The 18,877-nt window shown below is 38.7% G+C and overlaps 2 protein-coding genes and 1 pseudogene across 3 annotated transcripts; all 3 read left to right on the top strand.

Annotated features, from left to right (window-relative positions):
• Nucleotides 1-6,376: 6,376 nt before the first annotated feature.
• Nucleotides 6,377-8,842, top strand: LOC121255385 (pollen receptor-like kinase 4). Its single transcript, XM_041155680.1, has 2 exons — nucleotides 6,377-7,664; nucleotides 7,860-8,842. The coding sequence occupies exons 1-2, from the start codon at nucleotides 6,416-6,418 to the stop codon at nucleotides 8,537-8,539; spliced, it is 1,929 nt and encodes a 642-aa protein (XP_041011614.1). The 5' UTR covers nucleotides 6,377-6,415; the 3' UTR covers nucleotides 8,540-8,842.
• Nucleotides 8,843-11,794: 2,952 nt separating this feature from the next.
• LOC121255442 (uncharacterized CRM domain-containing protein At3g25440, chloroplastic) lies at nucleotides 11,795-14,581 on the top strand. Of its 2 annotated transcripts, none has more exons than XM_041155766.1 (4): nucleotides 11,795-12,104; nucleotides 12,592-13,060; nucleotides 13,488-13,889; nucleotides 14,250-14,581. In XM_041155766.1, exons 1-4 carry the CDS (start codon nucleotides 12,058-12,060, stop codon nucleotides 14,400-14,402), a joined length of 1,071 nt encoding a protein of 356 aa, XP_041011700.1. In that variant the 5' UTR covers nucleotides 11,795-12,057; the 3' UTR covers nucleotides 14,403-14,581. The 2 variants fall into 2 exon arrangements, with proteins under 2 accessions (XP_041011700.1, XP_041011701.1); XM_041155767.1 differs by having other exon boundaries at nucleotides 11,835-12,104; nucleotides 12,880-13,060.
• A 31-nt stretch (nucleotides 14,582-14,612) lies between these two features.
• On the top strand, nucleotides 14,613-17,313 carry LOC121255363 (annotated as a pseudogene).
• Nucleotides 17,314-18,877: the final 1,564 nt, after the last annotated feature.

The raw sequence follows: 18,877 nt of genomic DNA, 5'->3' as shown, positions 1-18,877 counted from the left end.
TTGTCGAGGGATCGAAGTCGAATATATTTAAGATCTAAAGTCAGAAGTTGGTGGAAGAAGTCATCAAAGACGGCAAAGAACAAGGAACTACTCAAAGTTCTGTGCAGGGTGCATGCGTGCTGAGTTGGAGAGCATTAATATATAGTACGTACGTAGCTGCGGGTTCAACTTTTCTTGCATTGGCTCGTGACGATTTACCATTCGGTGCAGCTTGTTCTCTTGCGTTGACCGCGAGGACTCAACAAGCCTTACCTCTCCGGCATAGGAGAGTGGGTCCAACCTTCAAGGTAGTCTGAAAAACTTATCCCAATTCCTATATCACAGCGAGAGATTGGACTATTTTAGCGGCAGCCCGAAGAAGTTGTCTCGTTGGGAAACTAAAAGGGGCAAACTAATTTGAGGTAGCGACATATTTCCAGTGATTTTAGTCTTACAACTACTCGGAGTAAAAAGAATCTCCAACAAGGAAGCAAAGTCTTGCAAAAAGGCCGCACAAGCATCAACAAACAAGAAATAGAGTGAGGTTATAACTCTCCAAATACTAAGGCAAAAGATACAAGCAAAAGTAACAGCGGCACACGGTGGAATGCAGTAAGTGCTAAACAATACACAAAAAGAAAAAATAATGAAGGAAGCCAGTATTAGAGACACAAACAAAAGGCTAAGCTATTAGCAGGGTCGGAAAGGTTAAACCAGATGCCAACGGGGTGGGCCAAGAAACTTCAAAAACTGTTGAACACGGCCGCCCAAATAACAACTAAAACGATGGTCGTATTCCGTGAACGATTATCTGTAGAGGATACGCAAGCGCAATGTGACCAGCCAACAGGGTAGGTAAGAACTCTATGGACCCCTTTACCATGGTCCCCCAGGCTGGCCACCCAAAAACAAAAAGAAAAAAGAGGCAAAGGCGAGACATGACAAACAAGATATGTGCATTAGTCAGTGCGTATACATATACAAGCCGCTGAGCGACAACATGCAAGGAGAAAGTGTAACGAAACAAATAAAATCTTTAAGCCTCAACGCCAGGAGCATCGGTCTCAGCACCAGCAGGAGCAAGGTTGGCCAGCTCCACTAATGCTGATGTAGGTGCTACTGGACCAAGGAAAGCATCCAGCATTTCTTTTCTTCCCAAGTCGCGGTTGGTTTGAAAGGATGCCTCATCGGTGGGAATTTTGACAAGCACAAGTCATTGAAGGTACTTGGTGAAAGATCTTAAACACAGCTCCAGACTCTCCAGAAGGAATGCCCGCATTGATCTGCGGCCTTTAACAACCCCGCAATCCCACACCTCGTCGCAAAATTTCGGGAACTACCTCAACTGCCCTTGTAGGGAGAGGATGGCGTCCAGAAGGATTTGGTTCCGCTATTCCAATCGGTCCTTCTCCTCCTGTGCTCCAGATAAGTCGCTTTGAAGATTTTGGTTAAGGCACTCCAATTGGGTTTTCTCATCTTCTCACTTCTGCTTGTGCTTCCGCTGATGATGCTCCAGCTTCTTCGCTCTTTTGCGCTCATCCTATAGGTCGAGTCTCATCCTCTCGAGGTCGTGCTTCAGTTGTTCCCTCTCCTCATTTTCATCACGAGCAACGTCTAAGTTCTCCTGAACGGCAGCCTCCTGATCATCCACGATGAAGGCCGTAAACTGAGAAGTGCCCTGACGACATAGAGAAAAAAGTAAAAGGTGAGAAAGAAGCGGTCGATCCTCGTGAAAAAAGCCCAACAAGTACTCAACAACCCGACCAATGGCTTCCTCTCGGCTTCCCACCATTGTTAGTCGAGACAAAGAATGAAGGGCCTCCGCAAGGCCTGCAAACTCAGGTAATCTCGCAAAAACTTCAACAGGAGTAGGTGGGTCTCGGCTTAAACCCCCTCGGATGGGGGCCAATTGTAGCATCTGGAAGAAAGTCGTCCTCTGCTGGATACTCAACCTGGGTGAATGGTTGATCACTCAAACCCTCACTGGCTGCATCACCTACGGAGCCACCACCTTCAAGGAACTCCACCTGGACAAGTGGGTCGATGATTGGACTCCGCGTACCATCGTCGGTTGGAATATGCAGAAAGGGACTCCCCCTCTCTGGGAGTGCGGCTTGAACATAAGAATCCACAGTAGGACTCTTCAAAACCCCGAGGACGACAACGTTTGAAGGGGACGTACTTCCTTTATGATCTCTTACCTCCACACGGTTGCTAGAAGTAGCCTCCACCCCTTCATCAGCCGCCTCAAGAGAATGACTCCCGACGACCGAACGGGATGAAGAATGAGGAGAATCCATGACTCCCGATGCTAAAATACTCTGGAGGAGGAGGACGTCCATCTCAACTTCGCCCCCGGACGCCTCAACACTCACCACCAGAAGAAGCGCCACGGGAAAACTGCTCGCCATCTCACCCGCCGCAACTGGCGCTGGTACCGCCATAGTAATGGAATGGTTGGCCTCCAAAGTAGCCAGTCCCCGCGTTAAGGGGCCCAGTACCCCGGGAAGAGGCCTATCCTCAACTCGAACACTCTCCCAACAAGCTTTCTTCCACTTGTCTAGCAAAGGAAGGTCCTAGAAACACTTCCGAAGCGGAGCAACTTAGGGACGCATAACAATCGATTTATCAACAGAAGAAATGTGTCCCAAAGAAAGCAGAGAGCTCTTCAAACTCTCCTAGGAAAGGTGGACCTCGGAAAAAATGCTGTCAAGATGGTTTTGCACCCATTCTCACACGATCGCAATGCGCTTCACTTCATAAAGAGTGGCTGTCGGACGCAGAGCCTTGTCTTCTGGAAAATTTTCCCAATTTGTCCGTATTGGGAACCCCCAGCGGTTCACCTGGCCTACCGGAAACTCCCATTTGTGGCCAGATACGAAGAAGAATTTGGGAGACCAGTCTTTCACTTTGTGGTATCGTAACTCCAAGGTGACTGGAGCATGGGATGCTTTGAAGTTGCATACATTCCCCTTTAGACGTAGCACCCTATGGGTAAGAAGAAACTCATGACTTGTAAGGTCCGCGTCGTCTGGGAAGGATTCCAACAAGGCTCGCCGTCAGATAATGATGCAGCACATCAAAACATTGGTTTGTTAGTAGACAAGCGTCATCCACTACCCAAAAACAATGGCACAGTATTAGCAGATCAACCCCCACCGAAAATATTGGGTTGAAGAGTAACAAGGAAACTAGAATAGAGGGACAATTACAAAATAGTGGGTGGAAGCCAGGTCCCACTCCCACGTTTTATAAAAAGAAGGTGGCGATTAGACTCTCATGCACCGTGGCAACAAAGATACTCACCGTTTCGAATTCGAGGAATGTGATTTACAAAGCAACGCAAACAGGAAAAGCCGCTTGACACCCCCCCCCCCCCCCCATTAATGAGGTTGAAAAGATGTCATGAAAATGTGAGCCCATCATGGAAGATAGGAATGCTGTCAGAAATGCCAATCCACAAAAACTTATCGGACCTCAGAAAACCTAAGTAAGGTTCCTAGCCTTGATAAGGAGGCAGGATCGAATCATGATAAATTCTCACCGTACTTGTCCGGTGAGAATTATCGGGGTAACTGTAAGGAGGTTTTCCCCATAAGGCCCAAAAGACTCTATTAAGCGCGGCCCGGAGTAGAAAGCCATTAACTCAGCCCACTAGGAGGCTCCTCTGTACATGACCTGTAGGAGGATGGTGTTGCAGGGGATGAAACTTGTCAATCTGAGGACCCCTCGAGTAATGTTCAGTGCTCGAGTGCCCGCCTGCATAGCTGGCATGATATATGAGGAACCGTTGATCTATTGATAGAGAAGGCATGAACGGACCAGAGAGAAGGCAGACTGAGAGGAGGAGGTTGAACCACGTCGCATTAATGGTTTTGCCACCCAGACAACACTCCACATTAATGACGTCGTCGCAGAACCACGCTACATTTAAAGACTCTGACAAAAGGAGCAGTACGGAGAACACGAACTTCATGAAAGCAGGCACGATCTACTCTTCAGACCTGTAGTATAAATAGCAGATATTAGGTACGAGAATACTCTCTATGATCCCAAGACTCTCTTACTTATTTGCTATTCTGCAAGAATATTTACTAACTTTGGCATCAGAGATTATCTTGCCCCAAGGTTGCCCTCTGAAAGCTATAGTCTTTTCTACCTTATGCAGAGCCCCTTTTGAAGACCTGAGTTGTTAGAGCTTAGCCTAAAAGTGTGCGAAATATGATGTTAACAATAGGGATGCTTCAATCATGAACAAGTCGATATAACATATCAACCTCCATAAATATATTTTTCAATTGACTTGAGCCCCCACCAAAATAATATAAGCAATGCTTCACGAACTTGGTCATGACTTTTTCACATGCATACATGCTATCATATGCCCTCGGGACCTAATTCCAATTTTTAATCTTCCTGAAAATTAATCAAGTCAAATTCAACAAATTAAAAGAAGGATATAATTTTGGACTAATTAATTAGAGTTTAGGACCCATTTGGATGTTGAGCTGAATTGAATTCTTTATGAATAGTAGTAAATTAAGATGGTGATGTGAGTTTTGTAGAGCTCACTTAAGATGAGTTTCGATATGTTTGGATGTTAAGATAAATTTTGATGTATTTATAGAAAATTAAAAAAGGTTATGGATCCTGTGTGTAAAGAAGTGTTGAGTTAAAAAAAGTTGTGCATGTGTCCCATGTGTAAAGATGTTTTAAGTTGAAATGAGTTTAGTAATTTAAAAGTTGATGTTTAGATGTTAGATTCAGCTTTTCTTTCTTAAGAAAAAAAAAAAAAACCCGATGTACGCTCCTCTAGGAAAATGATCCGGACTTATGAGTTTAAATTTTACCTTCCAAATTAACTTTACTTATATATTAATTAGATGAAACCAATGTTTTGAAAAGGACGATTAAACTAATTATAACAACTAATTATAGGACAAGAGGATTTCTTGAAGTTATAATTTCAAATTACTAGCTTTTCGTGTATTTTGAATCTACAAATATATTATGTGAAGTACTGATCAAGTGCTCAATATCTTCTCTTGGTTTCTTCGATTTCTATGGCGCTGTCCGCTTAATTATAAGTACTACGACAATATAATTTGATTATTGATACAAGGGATAGTTTTAACTTGAATAACCCTTCCATAGATCATAGATATATAATCGTTAATTTCTACTTTTTGTACGTACGTGCGAACTGCAAGTACCCTAGTTCACACTACTATAAAAATATTATGAATAATGTTGGTATGAGTCTTTATTTTGTCTACTCATTTTGCTCTCTCATTTTAACCGTTCATATATTTAATTTTTTTTTAAATTTTTTTTAATGGTTAAGGAAGTGACTATTAGTGTATTGATTTTTTTATTTTTAAAATACATTTAAAAAATATTTGAAATAAAAAGTAAAAAAAAAAATGCAATTTGTACTAGGCGGCACACAAAGTGGGCACATAGAGGCAGCGGAGTAGCACCACTCTAAAATTATTCAATCATGCATTAATGTCCAAGTAATAGTACTAAGGGCCTAGAAAAATAATTACTGGTGACGAGTTGTTTGTAATGAAAATTATTATTTGTGATGAAAATAGTCAATTCATTTTCTTAATAAATGGAAAATGACTATGTGCATTAATGTACCGCGAAAATGGACTCATTTTCATAGCAAATAACTAATCACATGTCATTTTGTTTCTAAATTTTTTTTTATACAAATGGGTGGGTCGGACCTCAAATTTTCCGTTTGGAAAACCGATTCATATGCCACTAGGCTAGCTCTTGGCTATTTTATTTCTTAAGTGGTTCTTGGTTTAAGTCGTACGTTTTTTGGTGGTTCTTTCATCTTTGTTCTTACATGCGGTTTTGGCGCGTTGTTTTCCTAGATCAGTTCGATGTTCTCCCCCCATGTCACACCAACTGATCAGCCAACACCAAATTATTACCTCGATACATATAATTATGATATATATATATATATATATATATTAACTTGCATGATAACGATTGATCAAGATTCTGCAAACGGAGATATATATTTACTCACTTTGAAATTATAAGACATTTTCATGATCAATTTTGCGTTCTAAATTAAAAACAATTCAAACCTCCTATATATATATATATATATATATATATATATATATATATGCAGGATCATTCCCTGCTCCAGCTGATATGTCCAAATGAATACAACTAAAACAGCTTGCCTAGAATTCTCAGCAGAAGAATATCCCCCAGAAAGTTAAACAATGTCCTTGTTTTCGTCCTCAGCAAAGCAACTTTTAGCTGTAATGGAATAAATGAATATTTTTTTACGATTTCATCGAGTAAAAAATGTGCATGCAGTCTAGGCCATTTCTACTTGTAGACTCACTCCCCCGCACAGAAACCACCTAAGTTTTTTCTCTTTGAAGTTTGAACGACTGCATGCATGATCATGGGGTCTGCTGGCCTATTCCTGATCAAAAACATTCTTCTCATGATGATCACAGTAGTTTCTCTGCTGTTGTGCAGAAGCGTTACAGCCCAATCACCAGAAGATCCTTCCCTAGTAGGCGACCCCCAAGAGAAGGAAGCCCTTTATGATCTCAGGGGCACTTTCCGTGATCCTTTGCTAAATGATAACTGGACCGGTCCTCATTGCAACATTTATACACCTTGGAAAGGCATTCAGTGTTCTAATGGTCATGTTACCGTTTTAGTGTTGGAGAATATGGGGCTGACGGGGAATATCAACGTTAGTGAATTCATAAACTTTCCAGACTTGTCTGTCCTGAGCTTCAGGAACAACTCTATAGGGGGAAATATAATGAATTTCTCCTCCAATTACCACAAGTTCATGAAGCGTATTGATCTATCAAACAACATGTTCTCCGGGCCAATTCCAGATTCGCTGCGTAGTCTTGATTTATTGGAGTCGTTGCAGCTTCAAAATAACAAATTAACAGGTACTATCCCAGAATTTAACCAATCTAGCCTTAAAGAATTCAGTGTCTCTAATAACGATCTCTCCGGCTCGATCCCACAAACTCAAACTCTCCAATCATTTGGCCATGCTTCATATTCTGGTAACCCTGGATTGTGCGGTCCACCCTTGCCAACTCCCTGCAGCCCGAGTACAAATGACACAGGAGAATCTCCTAAAGGTTCTTCTGATGATCATAAAGTTCATCTTGATAAAATAGTTTTTGGTTTCATCATTGTTCTTCTAGTTGTTGTAATTGCGGTCTCTGCTTTTTACTGCTCCAAAGTTCATAAGCTTGAGAAGATGTTGATGGAAAAGGAAGTAGATCATATAGAAGACAAAGAGGAAGATGAGAAGATTATAGAGGCGGGAGGGAGGAGAATCGTGGCAGAAGAGAGAGGGAACCTCATATTCATGGAGGATGAAACTGGTTTTGAATTCAGCGATCTTCTAAGAGCTTCTGCTGAGGGATTGGGCAAGGGGAGTTTCGGGAATTGTTACAAGGCTAAGCTGAATGGTGGGCCAACCATTGTTGTGAAGCGGCTAAGTGATTTGAGACCATTGACTAACGAGGAGTTTGCAAAGCAATTGCGTCTGATTGCGGATTTGAAGCACCCTAATTTGCTATGCTTCCTAGCTTATTACCAATCCAAGGACGAGAAGTTGCTGCTGTACAGATATGCTGAGCATGGAAACTTGTTCTACCGTATTCATGGTGCTCTTATTATAGTCTTTACTTCTTCCTCTTGTTTTCATTTAGTATATTTTGTTTCTCTTTTCTGCACATGCAATTGCCGACAAGAAAATATAGTATTTTGGGATAATTCCCAAGTTTTTCCTTGCTTTTGTTTTCAAATATGCTTTAATATCTCCTTTTTCCTTTATAAATGGAATTCAATGGACATTGCAGGAGGGAGAGGTAGTGGAGACCGAGTTCCATTCAGATGGAGCACAAGATTATCAGTTGCTCGAGGTGTCGCACGAGGCTTGGAATATCTGCACCTCAACATGAACAGGTCCCGAAGCATTGTTCCCCATGGCAACTTAAAATCCTCGAATGTGGTTTTGGATGAAAACGACAAGGTTCTTGTTTCTGACTATGGTTTTGCTTCACTAGTAGCACTTCCCATTGCAACTCAACGAATGATGTCATTCAAGTCACCCGAATATAAAAATGCAAAGAGAGTTTCGAAACACTCTGATGTTTGGAGTTACGGCTGCCTTCTTTTAGAACTACTGACTGGAAAGATCCCAGACAATACGGCTCCACCGGGATTCAATGGCGTGGATCTCTGCAGTTGGATCGACCGAGCACTCAGGGAAGAATGGACAGCCGAGGTATTTGACAAGGAGATATCTAATTCGCAGAGAAACGCCGCTCCTGGGATGCTGAGACTGCTACAAATTGCGATGCGTTGCTGTGTGAAGTTCCCCGAGGATCGTCCTGAGATGACAGAGGTGGTGAGAGAGGTGGAACTTATTGAAGTTCCTGGACCAGAAGATGAAGATGATTTATCGTTGGATCCATCGTTGACAGACGATTATTCAGAAGCAACTACTGCTTCTGGTGTTGCTGAAGATGAGAGATGATAGTAGGTACAGGACGACTGGAAAGGAAGATTTCCCACCCCGTATAATATGCAACTTCATAAGATTGATCTCTTTCAAGAGAATAATAAAGTAGATAGTTTTGATGCAATGTTCAAAGCCAAACTTGAGCATATTAGTATCAGCTGCCTGATATCTTCCCTTGCATGCTGAAGATCATCAAGAGCCCTGTTTTTCTGTAATAATATATGTAAAATGTGTGTAATGTTTTCGATAACATGTATGGTAATGGTATAGTATATTGAACCTTGTGAGTCATACCTGCTATTGGGCTAACATTGTAATCTCTCCTATCACATTTACCGTTGTTCTACTCTCTGATATGGGTACGTAGTAGCTTTCTCTTCCTTTCTGGACAACAGAAAATGCAAGGGAAGAACACATAGCTGCTTTTATGTGAAGAACAGCAGCTTGATCAGGAGCTGGCTAAGAGATCAATTAAAAGCTACATTTGACAAGTTGCCAGCTTATAATGTAGCTCAGTCATGGAAAAACCTTTAAGGATTAACCCAGGTATCCGGTTGGAACCACGGGTCTTCCACTATGAAAAGTGAGGGTAATTATAAAATTGAGGTTTCGTTTTAAAAAATTAAAAAAAATAATAATTAAAAAAATAAAAAAAAAATCATAATTGAAATTTTAAAAAAAAAAATATTTCTTACCAGTTACTATTCACTATCTCACACTTAATATTCATATTTTATGAAAAATATCTCATATCCTCTAAAAAAATATTCTTATATCTTATAAAAAATTATAAATATAAAATATGAGAGTAAATAATGGTACATAATAAATCATTTTTTTAAAATGAATTTTTCTACCAGGACCGAGATGAGCACCGACGAAATCGTCTGTCTTTTTTTTAAAAGATATTAAAAAAACATAAGAACTTTTGTCGTTGCACATCATCGGTACACTTTCTCAATATTGTACTCATTATCTTTGTTATGCATCTACTGCCGACGTAAGAACTTCGTGAGTGAGATTAAGGCTGATATAATCTAATTATTATAATTTTATTAAATTATTATATAAAATATAATAAATAATTTAATTTTTTTAAATTTTTAAATATTAATAATATTTTTAAAAAATAATATTTTATTTAACTTTCATCTCAACTCAATATCCAAACTTTCACAAATCACTTGTAATTTTTAAACAATTACCAACGGAAGGAATGTTCAAAGTCATTTTAAGTTATAAGCATAGTTCAATGTTTCTATTTGTGATCTATATAGGATCAACAAAGATTTTTGCTGTATGGTAAATCTAGAAAGTGTTTGACAATCTACCTTGGTGTGAGAAAATATTCCAATGAGTGAGTATATATATAAATTATATGAAAAATTATATTTATAAGTCAGCGTACAATACACATTGTTCGTACTTTTAAGTCTTTAATCGAGCCAAATGCCACTGTAGCTATTAATTTAGCTAATCCCTCTAGAAAGTTATCCTAACAGATTACTATGACTTGCACTATAGCAAAGTCATATGTGTTTTTTTATTGAATCGTGCAACACCCATTAATTATCCTGTGAAGGCTAAATGCCTTTTTTTTTTTAGAATTTTTTTATACATTTTTATATTCTTAAACATTTTAAAAAAATTACAATATCATTAAAAAATACTTACTTAATCACTAAATAAAATAAAAAACTGTCGGGACCCATCATCAAGACTGTTTATTGGGACATATAGCTTTTTCCGTTTTTATTATTTCTTAAAACCCTACTTGGTTTCTTTCTCACGGCTTGTGACTGTTCTCTCCCTCCCTCTGTGTTTTTTCTCTCCAATTCCTCCCAACGTTAGGGGTGAGTATCGACTAAGTCGGAGTTGGAATCTCCTAAATCTGACTCTGACTTCAACTTTGTCGGAGTTTGAATTCAAACTCCGATCCGACTCTGACTTGTGTAGGCTCCATTCGACTCCGAGTGTTATCTTTAAGGATTTGCAGTCCTATTGAGTTGCCCTTTCCTTGCTGCAGCATTGTTTTACTCTGTTTGCTCCAAATATTTCATTTTCTGAATGTGGGCTTTTAGACCTAACACAAGGTCAGGTCTTGAACATGGTGGGTAGTAGTTCATCCTAATGGCTTGCATAGCCACCCGAAACATCTCAGCAAAAGTGTTCTCTCTCAGGAGCAACCCTAAGAGCAAACATGTTGCACCAATCAAGCTTCTGGTCTTAGTTATAGTCATATAGTTTCTGCATTCATCTTTATTTTTAATTAATTTTTTTAAGTGTAACTAAATCGTTAGTCTTAAAGACTGTAATCTTGGAAAATTTCTGCATGCCATTTTGAGATGGCTTGGTGCTCCTTTTTTTACACGGTGAATCAACTCTTTGCTTTAAGATGCCAATGGCCGGTAGTTGTTGTTATATTTTGTGATCATGTGGTGACTGCATATGCTGGAATATTGTGAATGTGCCGTCTTTATGCGGAAGCCATATCTTGCTCAGAGCAGGGCCATAGTTTGAAATCTCCTATTTTGGGTTGTATTGCTATGCAGCTCCTTTTTCACATCTATCGCCTGTTTATATAATGGGAAATGCTACTCTGCGGCCCAGTAGTAAAAGGCAATGCTACTCTGCCGTCCAGTATTTACTATTGCGCGTGCCGCCTAGTTTTTTTTTTTTTTTATTTCATATTTTTTAATACATTTAAATATTTTTAAAAAATAAAAAAAGACGCCAATACACTTAAAAACATTTTTTTAATCACCAAGTAAAAAACAAAAAAAAAAAAAACTTTTTTGCCAAACGTTCAAAAAGGACGATCAAATTAGAACGGCATACTAGTGTTTTCCTTATATAATATCAAGCCTTCCGCAAATATGGGGAATGGGTCATATTGATTGCTCTTGGTGATTCCGTAATGAAAATGAAAGTAGCACAATTTGCTGCTAAACTATAGATGTTAATTTTATAGATCGTTGAATTGTGAAAATAAAAATGAATATGATTGGTGGAGGTTATTGTAGATTATGAAAAAAATAAAAAAATAAAATACTTATAAAAATATATAAAAGATAATATTTTATTATTATAGAGATTATGATGGCTAATCTAATATAAAGTTTAAATTTTGAATGATTAGCTAAAAGTAAAAAAATACTCTAACACGGCAGGATTTGTTTTAAAAAAAAAACTAATCTAATATATTTTCGTATGGTGTACCTTATTCATTTAGCAGCAAGTGGATTGACTCCACGCAGATTTTCTACCATAACTATGGACGGACTGTTTAAACGGCAGTCGTAAATCTCCGTTTTAATCGGCAATGTCGCAATAGACGAGCTCATTTGAAAAGAAAGGAAAAAGGAAACGAAATGGACGATGAAATCCCTCACCCGATCAAACGGCAGAGAAGCAGAAAGCGAACAATCCCTAACCAAAGTAGCCGCTAATCGTGATTCGTGACTTGTGAGCTTCAAGCTCTCAGACCACGTCGTTTCGGTTGCTACCTTTTCTTTTGATGTCGAATTCTGGCGATGATGTTCCCCTTAGCTTCAATCGCAAGAGGCATTATTCGCAGAAGGTGGTTGTTTTTTTTCTAAAAAAAAACCCTTAATCCTTTTCTGTTTACTTTCTCAGTTTGCATTTACACGATTTACTTGGGTTTTATTCATGATAACTATATATTTGGTTGCTGAGAAATTGTAATAAAATAAGCAAAATTATGATTTTATTCTTACGGAATCTTCGTATTTTGATCAGTTGAGAGTTAAAATACCGTTTCCCCCATTCCTTTTTTTCCCTGGGTTTTCTAAGAAATCAAACAGAGGGTTAATAAAATAGCCAGGACATAGTTTTGAGGTTTTTTAATCCAGATGTTCAGTGCTACTTCTGGGTGGCTTTATAAGATAAGAGTAAGTTTATTGAATATAGATGCTCTTTGCTAGTTCTGGGTGGTTTTTTATGAGATAAGACTTTGAGTATCATCTGAAGGGAATAACTTGAAAATTTCTTGCGACGTATCTATTTTTAAAGCATTTGGTAATAGATTAGTTATGTTCACCATGCAGGGAATCTCTACATTGTTTCTGTTGTCTCCTGAAAAATATTCCAAGTCTCTCAGCATTGCTCGCAGCAACTTCATTTACCCAGTCCCTTTCTTACAGTTTGTGTGCGGGCCAGAGAAGCTGCAGTGCAGTGGAGCCTCTTCTAGAAGCACCATGCATATTGTCTCCATCCGGTTTTTCGTTAGAACATAGATTAAATGTGTTTGGTTTCCATACTCTTGGAATTTGGATACCTGCGAGGTACATGAATAATGCATCAGTTGAGCTGAAGACAGAAAATGATGTTGTCAGGTTTTCAATTGGTAAGCCCGCTGATAATGCCTTTTCCCGAACAGAAGGAAAGAAGAAGAACAAACGGGTCAAAATTTCTAAAAGGGCCAAACTGAATGAACTCAGATTCTATCGCCTGAAGGCCAAAAAGAAGATGACTTCTCCAAATCCAGAAGTTAGGATTAGATATAAACTCGAAAAGGTTGGACACTGCAATTTATTTGTCTAGATTTCGCAATACATAGTTTAAACCATTCCTTAAAGTTGTATACTCCTCTATGTTGTGTAAGTTTGTTGAATATTGTTAGCAACGTTCAAATTTAGTGTTTCTGTTTTTATAGACGCTTCAATTTTTTCCATTTGTAATTTTCATGAACATGATGCAGGGATTAAAGCCTATATTTTATTTTAATGGGAAAAAAGTTGATTGCACTGCAATGCATAAGAACCTTCTCCTAATCTTAACTTTTGATTGCAATTTTAATTTATCTTTTTTGTTTATAGTGGTCTAGAATATCTTGATAAATGTTACTTATCAAAGAAAGAATGTCTTGATAAATTTTAGTGCTTCAAGTTATACAAACATAGGGTCTTTTTCATGAATATATAATTTATTGAGTTCTATTCAGGCCAAACGAAAGGAAGCATGGTTGATTGAGATGTTGAGGAAATTTGAAGTTCCCAAAGCACCTGCTGAAATATATGATCCTGAAATCCTAACTGAAGAAGAAAGGCATTACTTTAAGCGAACTGGTGAGAAAAAAAAGAACTATGTCCCAGTTGGAAGACGTGGCGTCTTTGGAGGGGTTGTTCTTAATATGCATCTTCATTGGAAGAAGCACGAGACTGTAAAGGTAATTTGCAAGCCATGCAAACCCGGACAGGTTCACGTATATGCTGAAGAGCTTGCTAGACTGAGCAAAGGAATTGTGATTGACATAAAAGCTAACAACGTTATACTTTTCTACCGGGGAAAGAATTATGTGCAGCCAAAAGTAATGTCACCTCTAGATACATTGTCTAAAGACAAGGTAATTTCAGCATTCCCTTTGCTGACCATTCAATGAATCTATTGATTAAGGGGAGAAGGATAATTGTCTAAAAGTTTTCTCATCTTGTCAATGTTATTTTCCCTTATTCACAGGAAGCAATTGAAACATGGTTCTTTGTACAGGCAGATTCTGGAAATATGTTCATTATTTGTTAGTTTCTTATATAGCAAAAAATTAATTTGAAGTACTCTACATTGTATTTACCTTAAAACAATGTTCTGCCTTGTATCATGACATCCATCATTAAGGAGGGCAAATTTGTGTGGAGTGATGCCTTTGATTATACCACATAAATTAACCCCAATTATAATAATTTCTCTTCCATGTCAAAAATTGTAGGCCTTGGAAAAGTACAAGTATGAGCAGTCACTTGAGCATACAAGTCAGTTCATTGAGAAATTGGAAGAAGAGCTAGAAGAGTATCAGAAGCACCTTGTTCGGTACAAGAAAGCAAAAGAGGACACACCAAAAGATTCTGTTATCAATATCTGATTTGGTATTTTTTTTTTCTTCTTCAAACTTCTTAATCGAAGCCTTCAGTTTGACTGTGTTTGATTGTTCTTTCTATGTGCACTTGCAAGTGTAATTTCTATTTTCATATTAAATTTTAATGGGTTGAAAAAGTTGTAAAACTTGGCACATCTATGCTGATGGTTCGGCCATTCAAGGAACATTGGTGATTCTCTTTTATATATTTTTCTGATGGTCTCATATCCTGGACGTTTCTTTACATATAATAGAATCTGTTGTATTGTTCTTCAACTGTCTCTGTTTACCCACCAACCCACCCTTGTATGTATGTATCCACCCCGTGATATATCTCAACATATGCGGTTCCAACTGCCTCAAGTTAGAGCTTCGATATCACTGGTACCTAATTTCACTTTCGAGAATCGTTTAGTCATTGGCATAATCAATCTATGGCCAATAAGCTGCAACCCCCCAAATTCATACTTAATGTCAATTTGCAAGCCTCAGAACTCAAAATTCTCTCCCCAAATCTCAAGTCCCAAGTCCCGTTTCCCAACCATGGCGTTCCATCCTCCAAAGCTACTTCGTCCCTACATGTTTATAACCATCTTCCTCCTTTTCAGAATCCCTTGTGCAACTCAGCTATTCTTCAACTACTCAGATTTCAATCAAGCTATCGACGTCGGAACTATAAGACTTGCTGGAAACGCTACTCTCTCAGGTTCAGCAGCCATCCAACTCACCCCAAGTGAAGTGGACAACTGGGGTCGAGCCATATATTCAGAACTGCTGCATATCTGGGAGGAACCCGGAAAACTCGCAGACTTCAATACCAGCTTCTCCTTTATCATTGATTCGGAAGGTAAAGGCGGACTTTCAGATGGGATTGTATTCTTCCTCACAAGCCCCCGTTTCCCAGATCCTGAACCAACAGATGGCGCTGGCATTGGCCTTCTAAGCCGCAACCAGTTGAAAGACTCGAGTTTATTGGCTGCAAATAAATTCGTTGCAGTGGAGTTTGATACGTTTCGGAATGAAGAATGGGACCCGGCCGAGCCTGTCCAAGAACACGTTGGTATCATTATCAACGATTTGAGATCTACGAACTATGCACCATGGGATGCTGTTATTACCGAAAACCGGACGTATAGTGCAAGTATTAGTTACCATTCCACCACGCAAAATCTCAGTGTCACCTTCACTGGGTTCGGTAATGGTGTCACCCCGATTCAACAGCACCTTTCTTCTATAGTCAACTTGAGAGATTACCTGCCGGAATGGGTTGAATTTGGCTTCTCAGCATCGACGGGATTGGTTACCAAGTTGCATATTATTTGTTCTTGGTCTTTTAACTCCACATCACCTTTTCGTATACAGACTTCGGCTGTACCAAAGAAGAATGGAGATGGAAGCAAGAGAAAATTGGTGCTGGGCTTGAGCGTGGGTGGATGCATTTTAATCAGTGGTATGGGGTTGGTTTGCCTTGTGTATAGAAAGAGGACTAAAAGGGGAGAGGAAGAGGATTTAAGCTTTATTCTTTCCATGGACGAGGAGTTTGAACGAGGTACAGGGCCAAAGAAGTTTTCTTACGAGGAATTGGTTTCTGCAACGAATAATTTTGCAGAGGAAAACTAGCTTGGAGAAGGAGGATTCAGAGGGGTTTACAAAGGATTTATAAACGAGCTGAATTCCTACGTTGCTGTTAAGAGGGTATCAAGGGGATCTAAACATGGGATAAAGGAGTATGCATCTGAGGTGTAGAGTATTAGTCGACTCAGGCACAGGAATTTAGTGCAACTCACTGGTTGGTGCCACGAGAAAAAAGATCTCCTGCTAGTTTATGAGTTCATGCCCAATGGCAGCTTAGATTTGCATCTTTTCAAAGGTGAAAGCTTGCTAACATGGGTGACGAGGTACAATATTGCCCAAGGCTTGGCATTTGCATTGCTATACTTGCATGAAGAATGGGAACAATGTGTGTTGCATAGGGATATAAAGTCAAGTAACGTCATGTTGGATTCAAGTTTCAACGCAAAGCTTGGGGATTTCGGCTTGGCCAGGCTGGTGGATCATGGAAAAGGATCCCAAACCACAGTCGTGGCCGGGACCATGGGCTACATGGCCCCTGAATGTCTTATATCAGGCAGGGCTAGCAAGGAATCCGATATATATAGTTTCGGGATTGTGCTTTTGGAGATAGCCTGTGGAAGGAAATCCGTTGAAACCCAGAGGACGGAAGATGAAGTGAGTATGGTAGAGTGGGTTTGGCAGCTTTATGGAATGGGAAAGCTTGTTGATGCAGCCGATCCCAGATTGTGTGAGGACTTTGATGAGCAGCAACTGGAACGGCTGATGATTGCTGGCCTTTGGTGTGCTCACCCAGACTACAATCTCAGGCCTTCAATTAGGAAAGTCGTTCACGTGCTTAGTTCTGAAGGTTCATTGCCCGTTCTGGCACCAGAGATGCCCCTACTAACCTACCTTGCCGCCCCAGTTAGTGCATCTGCATCCTCAGCATCCACTGCAGAAAATAAGCACTCTCAATTTGCAAGCCATTCCGGTTTCACCGGTTCCTCACAGGTCACATCTTCTGCAGCTTCTTCTTCATCTTCTGCACTTCCTCACTCGCACTTGGTTGATACCAGGTAAACTTGTCTTTGGAAATTACTCAGTTGAGATGTATGATTTACCTCTTTGTACCATAAATTATGTCAGCATGTAAATTTTTCACAAATTAAACTTGTTATGGTTAATGTGATTGCTCAGCACTGTTACTAATATTAGCTATGGTTTAGTTTTGAGTTATGTTTTACTGAAGTGCGATGAAAGACTTAGAATCAACCCATACGTATGGTCTGAAATTTTTCTAAATGAAGCACAGAAAATTGCGCAGATGGCTGGAAGAGTAGAAGGAAAAATAAAATTAGACAGCAACTGTGCAAAAGAGAGTGAATATGAAATTTTGTGTCTAAATTATGTTTTTGTGATCTGATTCTGTAGTGTTCTGATTCTGTTCCGTACTTTGTTTTGATAAGATGTGGTATCTAAAAAACCTTTGGCATGACTATCTGGTTATGCATCTGATTTTGTTTCTGCTCTGTTTAGTTAGAGACCCTACCATGAGAGTTTTACATGGGTTCTGTTCCGATATGGTATGGCCCTGCCACGGGAAAGAATAGTAGTATTCTGTTTCAGTTCTGATATGCATCTGTTTGGTTATCCGCAAATGCACAACCCTACTATGGGGGTTAAATATGGCCTCTGTTCTGATATGATGCTCTGATATGATGATGATGATGATGAATCAGATATGTTATGCCAAAGTACTTTGGAAGATTCACATTTTGTTTCTGCTCAGTTGGCTGCTGGGGTTTGCACAACCCTACCACGAGGGTTAAACATGGTCTCTGTTATGATATGATAAGTTAAGATGTGATGTTTCAGTTTATACTATGATAAAAAGATTTTGATTATGAATATTTTTAAACTTTCTCTCTAATATTTTTGATAATATGTTCTGACTCTGCATTCTGAAAATAAATATTCTGCATTCTACATTCTGAAAGAAAGTATTTTGTTCTGCATTTTGAATTCCGTAAATGCTCATGTTTATACACTAGTAATATGTTCTCTGCTTACTGAGTTGTTGATAACTCACCCATTATCTCCAAACATTTTTCAGATAATCTTGATGGTTCTGCTGGAAAGCAAGAGTAGACAGTGTTAGAGAGGTTTGATATTCCTAGAGGAATAAGTGTCCGATGGTACAAGTGCTTATTTGAGAGTCATAGTTAGTTAATTGATTATTTTCAGTTATTTTGATATGATGAGTTAATGATATTTTTGAGTCTTTGGAGAGTTTTTAATTTATTTTCTTGAGAATTTCTTTGTTGTCCCTATGAAGGAATGTGGATATTTGGGTTGAGCAAATGAATGAATATTTTATTGAGTTTTATGGATTTTATAGTTATGGTATCGAAATTGATATTAAGTATTAAGAGCTAACTCTCTGGACCTCCGGAATCGGGGCATTACAAATATACTTCAAGTTAAATTCCAAAGAGATACTTCTACAAGAGGTTTTGATAATATATGAAAGAACAAGAAAATGTGAAAGGTTATTTAAAAATAATCTTGAGATTGGTAGACAAAATGAAAGTTTATGATGAAGTAAATATTGGTTGTAAAAAATTTAAGATTGATGATCGTGTGGTAACTGTTATTGAAGAAATCAAAGACACCTCTAAATTAGACCCGATATTTATTAACAGTCTGTCAATCATACGACAGTACTACATGACATATGAGTCTCCAAATCACCTATATAAAACAATATAAACATTTATTGATAACTATATGTGGATTGAAAATCATTCACATGATTTAATCACTTTATAAAGAAAGAAATAAAGCAAATCATCAGTGTGATGAACTTTGCCTGCTTAGGTATGACCTGATAGAGAGGATTTTTTTCATAGACTCTTGGGTATTGCTAC

The sequence above is a fragment of the Juglans microcarpa x Juglans regia genome, chromosome 3D (assembly GCF_004785595.1).
Source record: "Juglans microcarpa x Juglans regia isolate MS1-56 chromosome 3D, Jm3101_v1.0, whole genome shotgun sequence".
NCBI classification, from domain to species: domain Eukaryota; kingdom Viridiplantae; phylum Streptophyta; class Magnoliopsida; order Fagales; family Juglandaceae; genus Juglans; species Juglans microcarpa x Juglans regia.
This window is presented reverse-complemented; position numbering and strand designations above follow the sequence as displayed.

Bases quoted from the DNA above. Each gene is read 5' to 3' on its own strand.
- LOC121255385 (XM_041155680.1), top strand. From the start codon at position 6,416: ATGATCATGGGGTCTGCTGGCCTATTCCTGATCAAAAACATTCTTCTC. The intron at 7,665-7,859 runs GTGCTCTTATTA...TGGACATTGCAG, and splicing joins CTTGTTCTACCGTATTCATG to GAGGGAGAGGTAGTGGAGAC.
- LOC121255442 (XM_041155766.1), top strand. From the start codon at position 12,058: ATGATGTTCCCCTTAGCTTCAATCGCAAGAGGCATTATTCGCAGAAG. The intron at 12,105-12,591 runs GTGGTTGTTTTT...TTCACCATGCAG, and splicing joins AGAGGCATTATTCGCAGAAG to GGAATCTCTACATTGTTTCT. The intron at 13,061-13,487 runs GTTGGACACTGC...AGTTCTATTCAG, and splicing joins TTAGATATAAACTCGAAAAG to GCCAAACGAAAGGAAGCATG.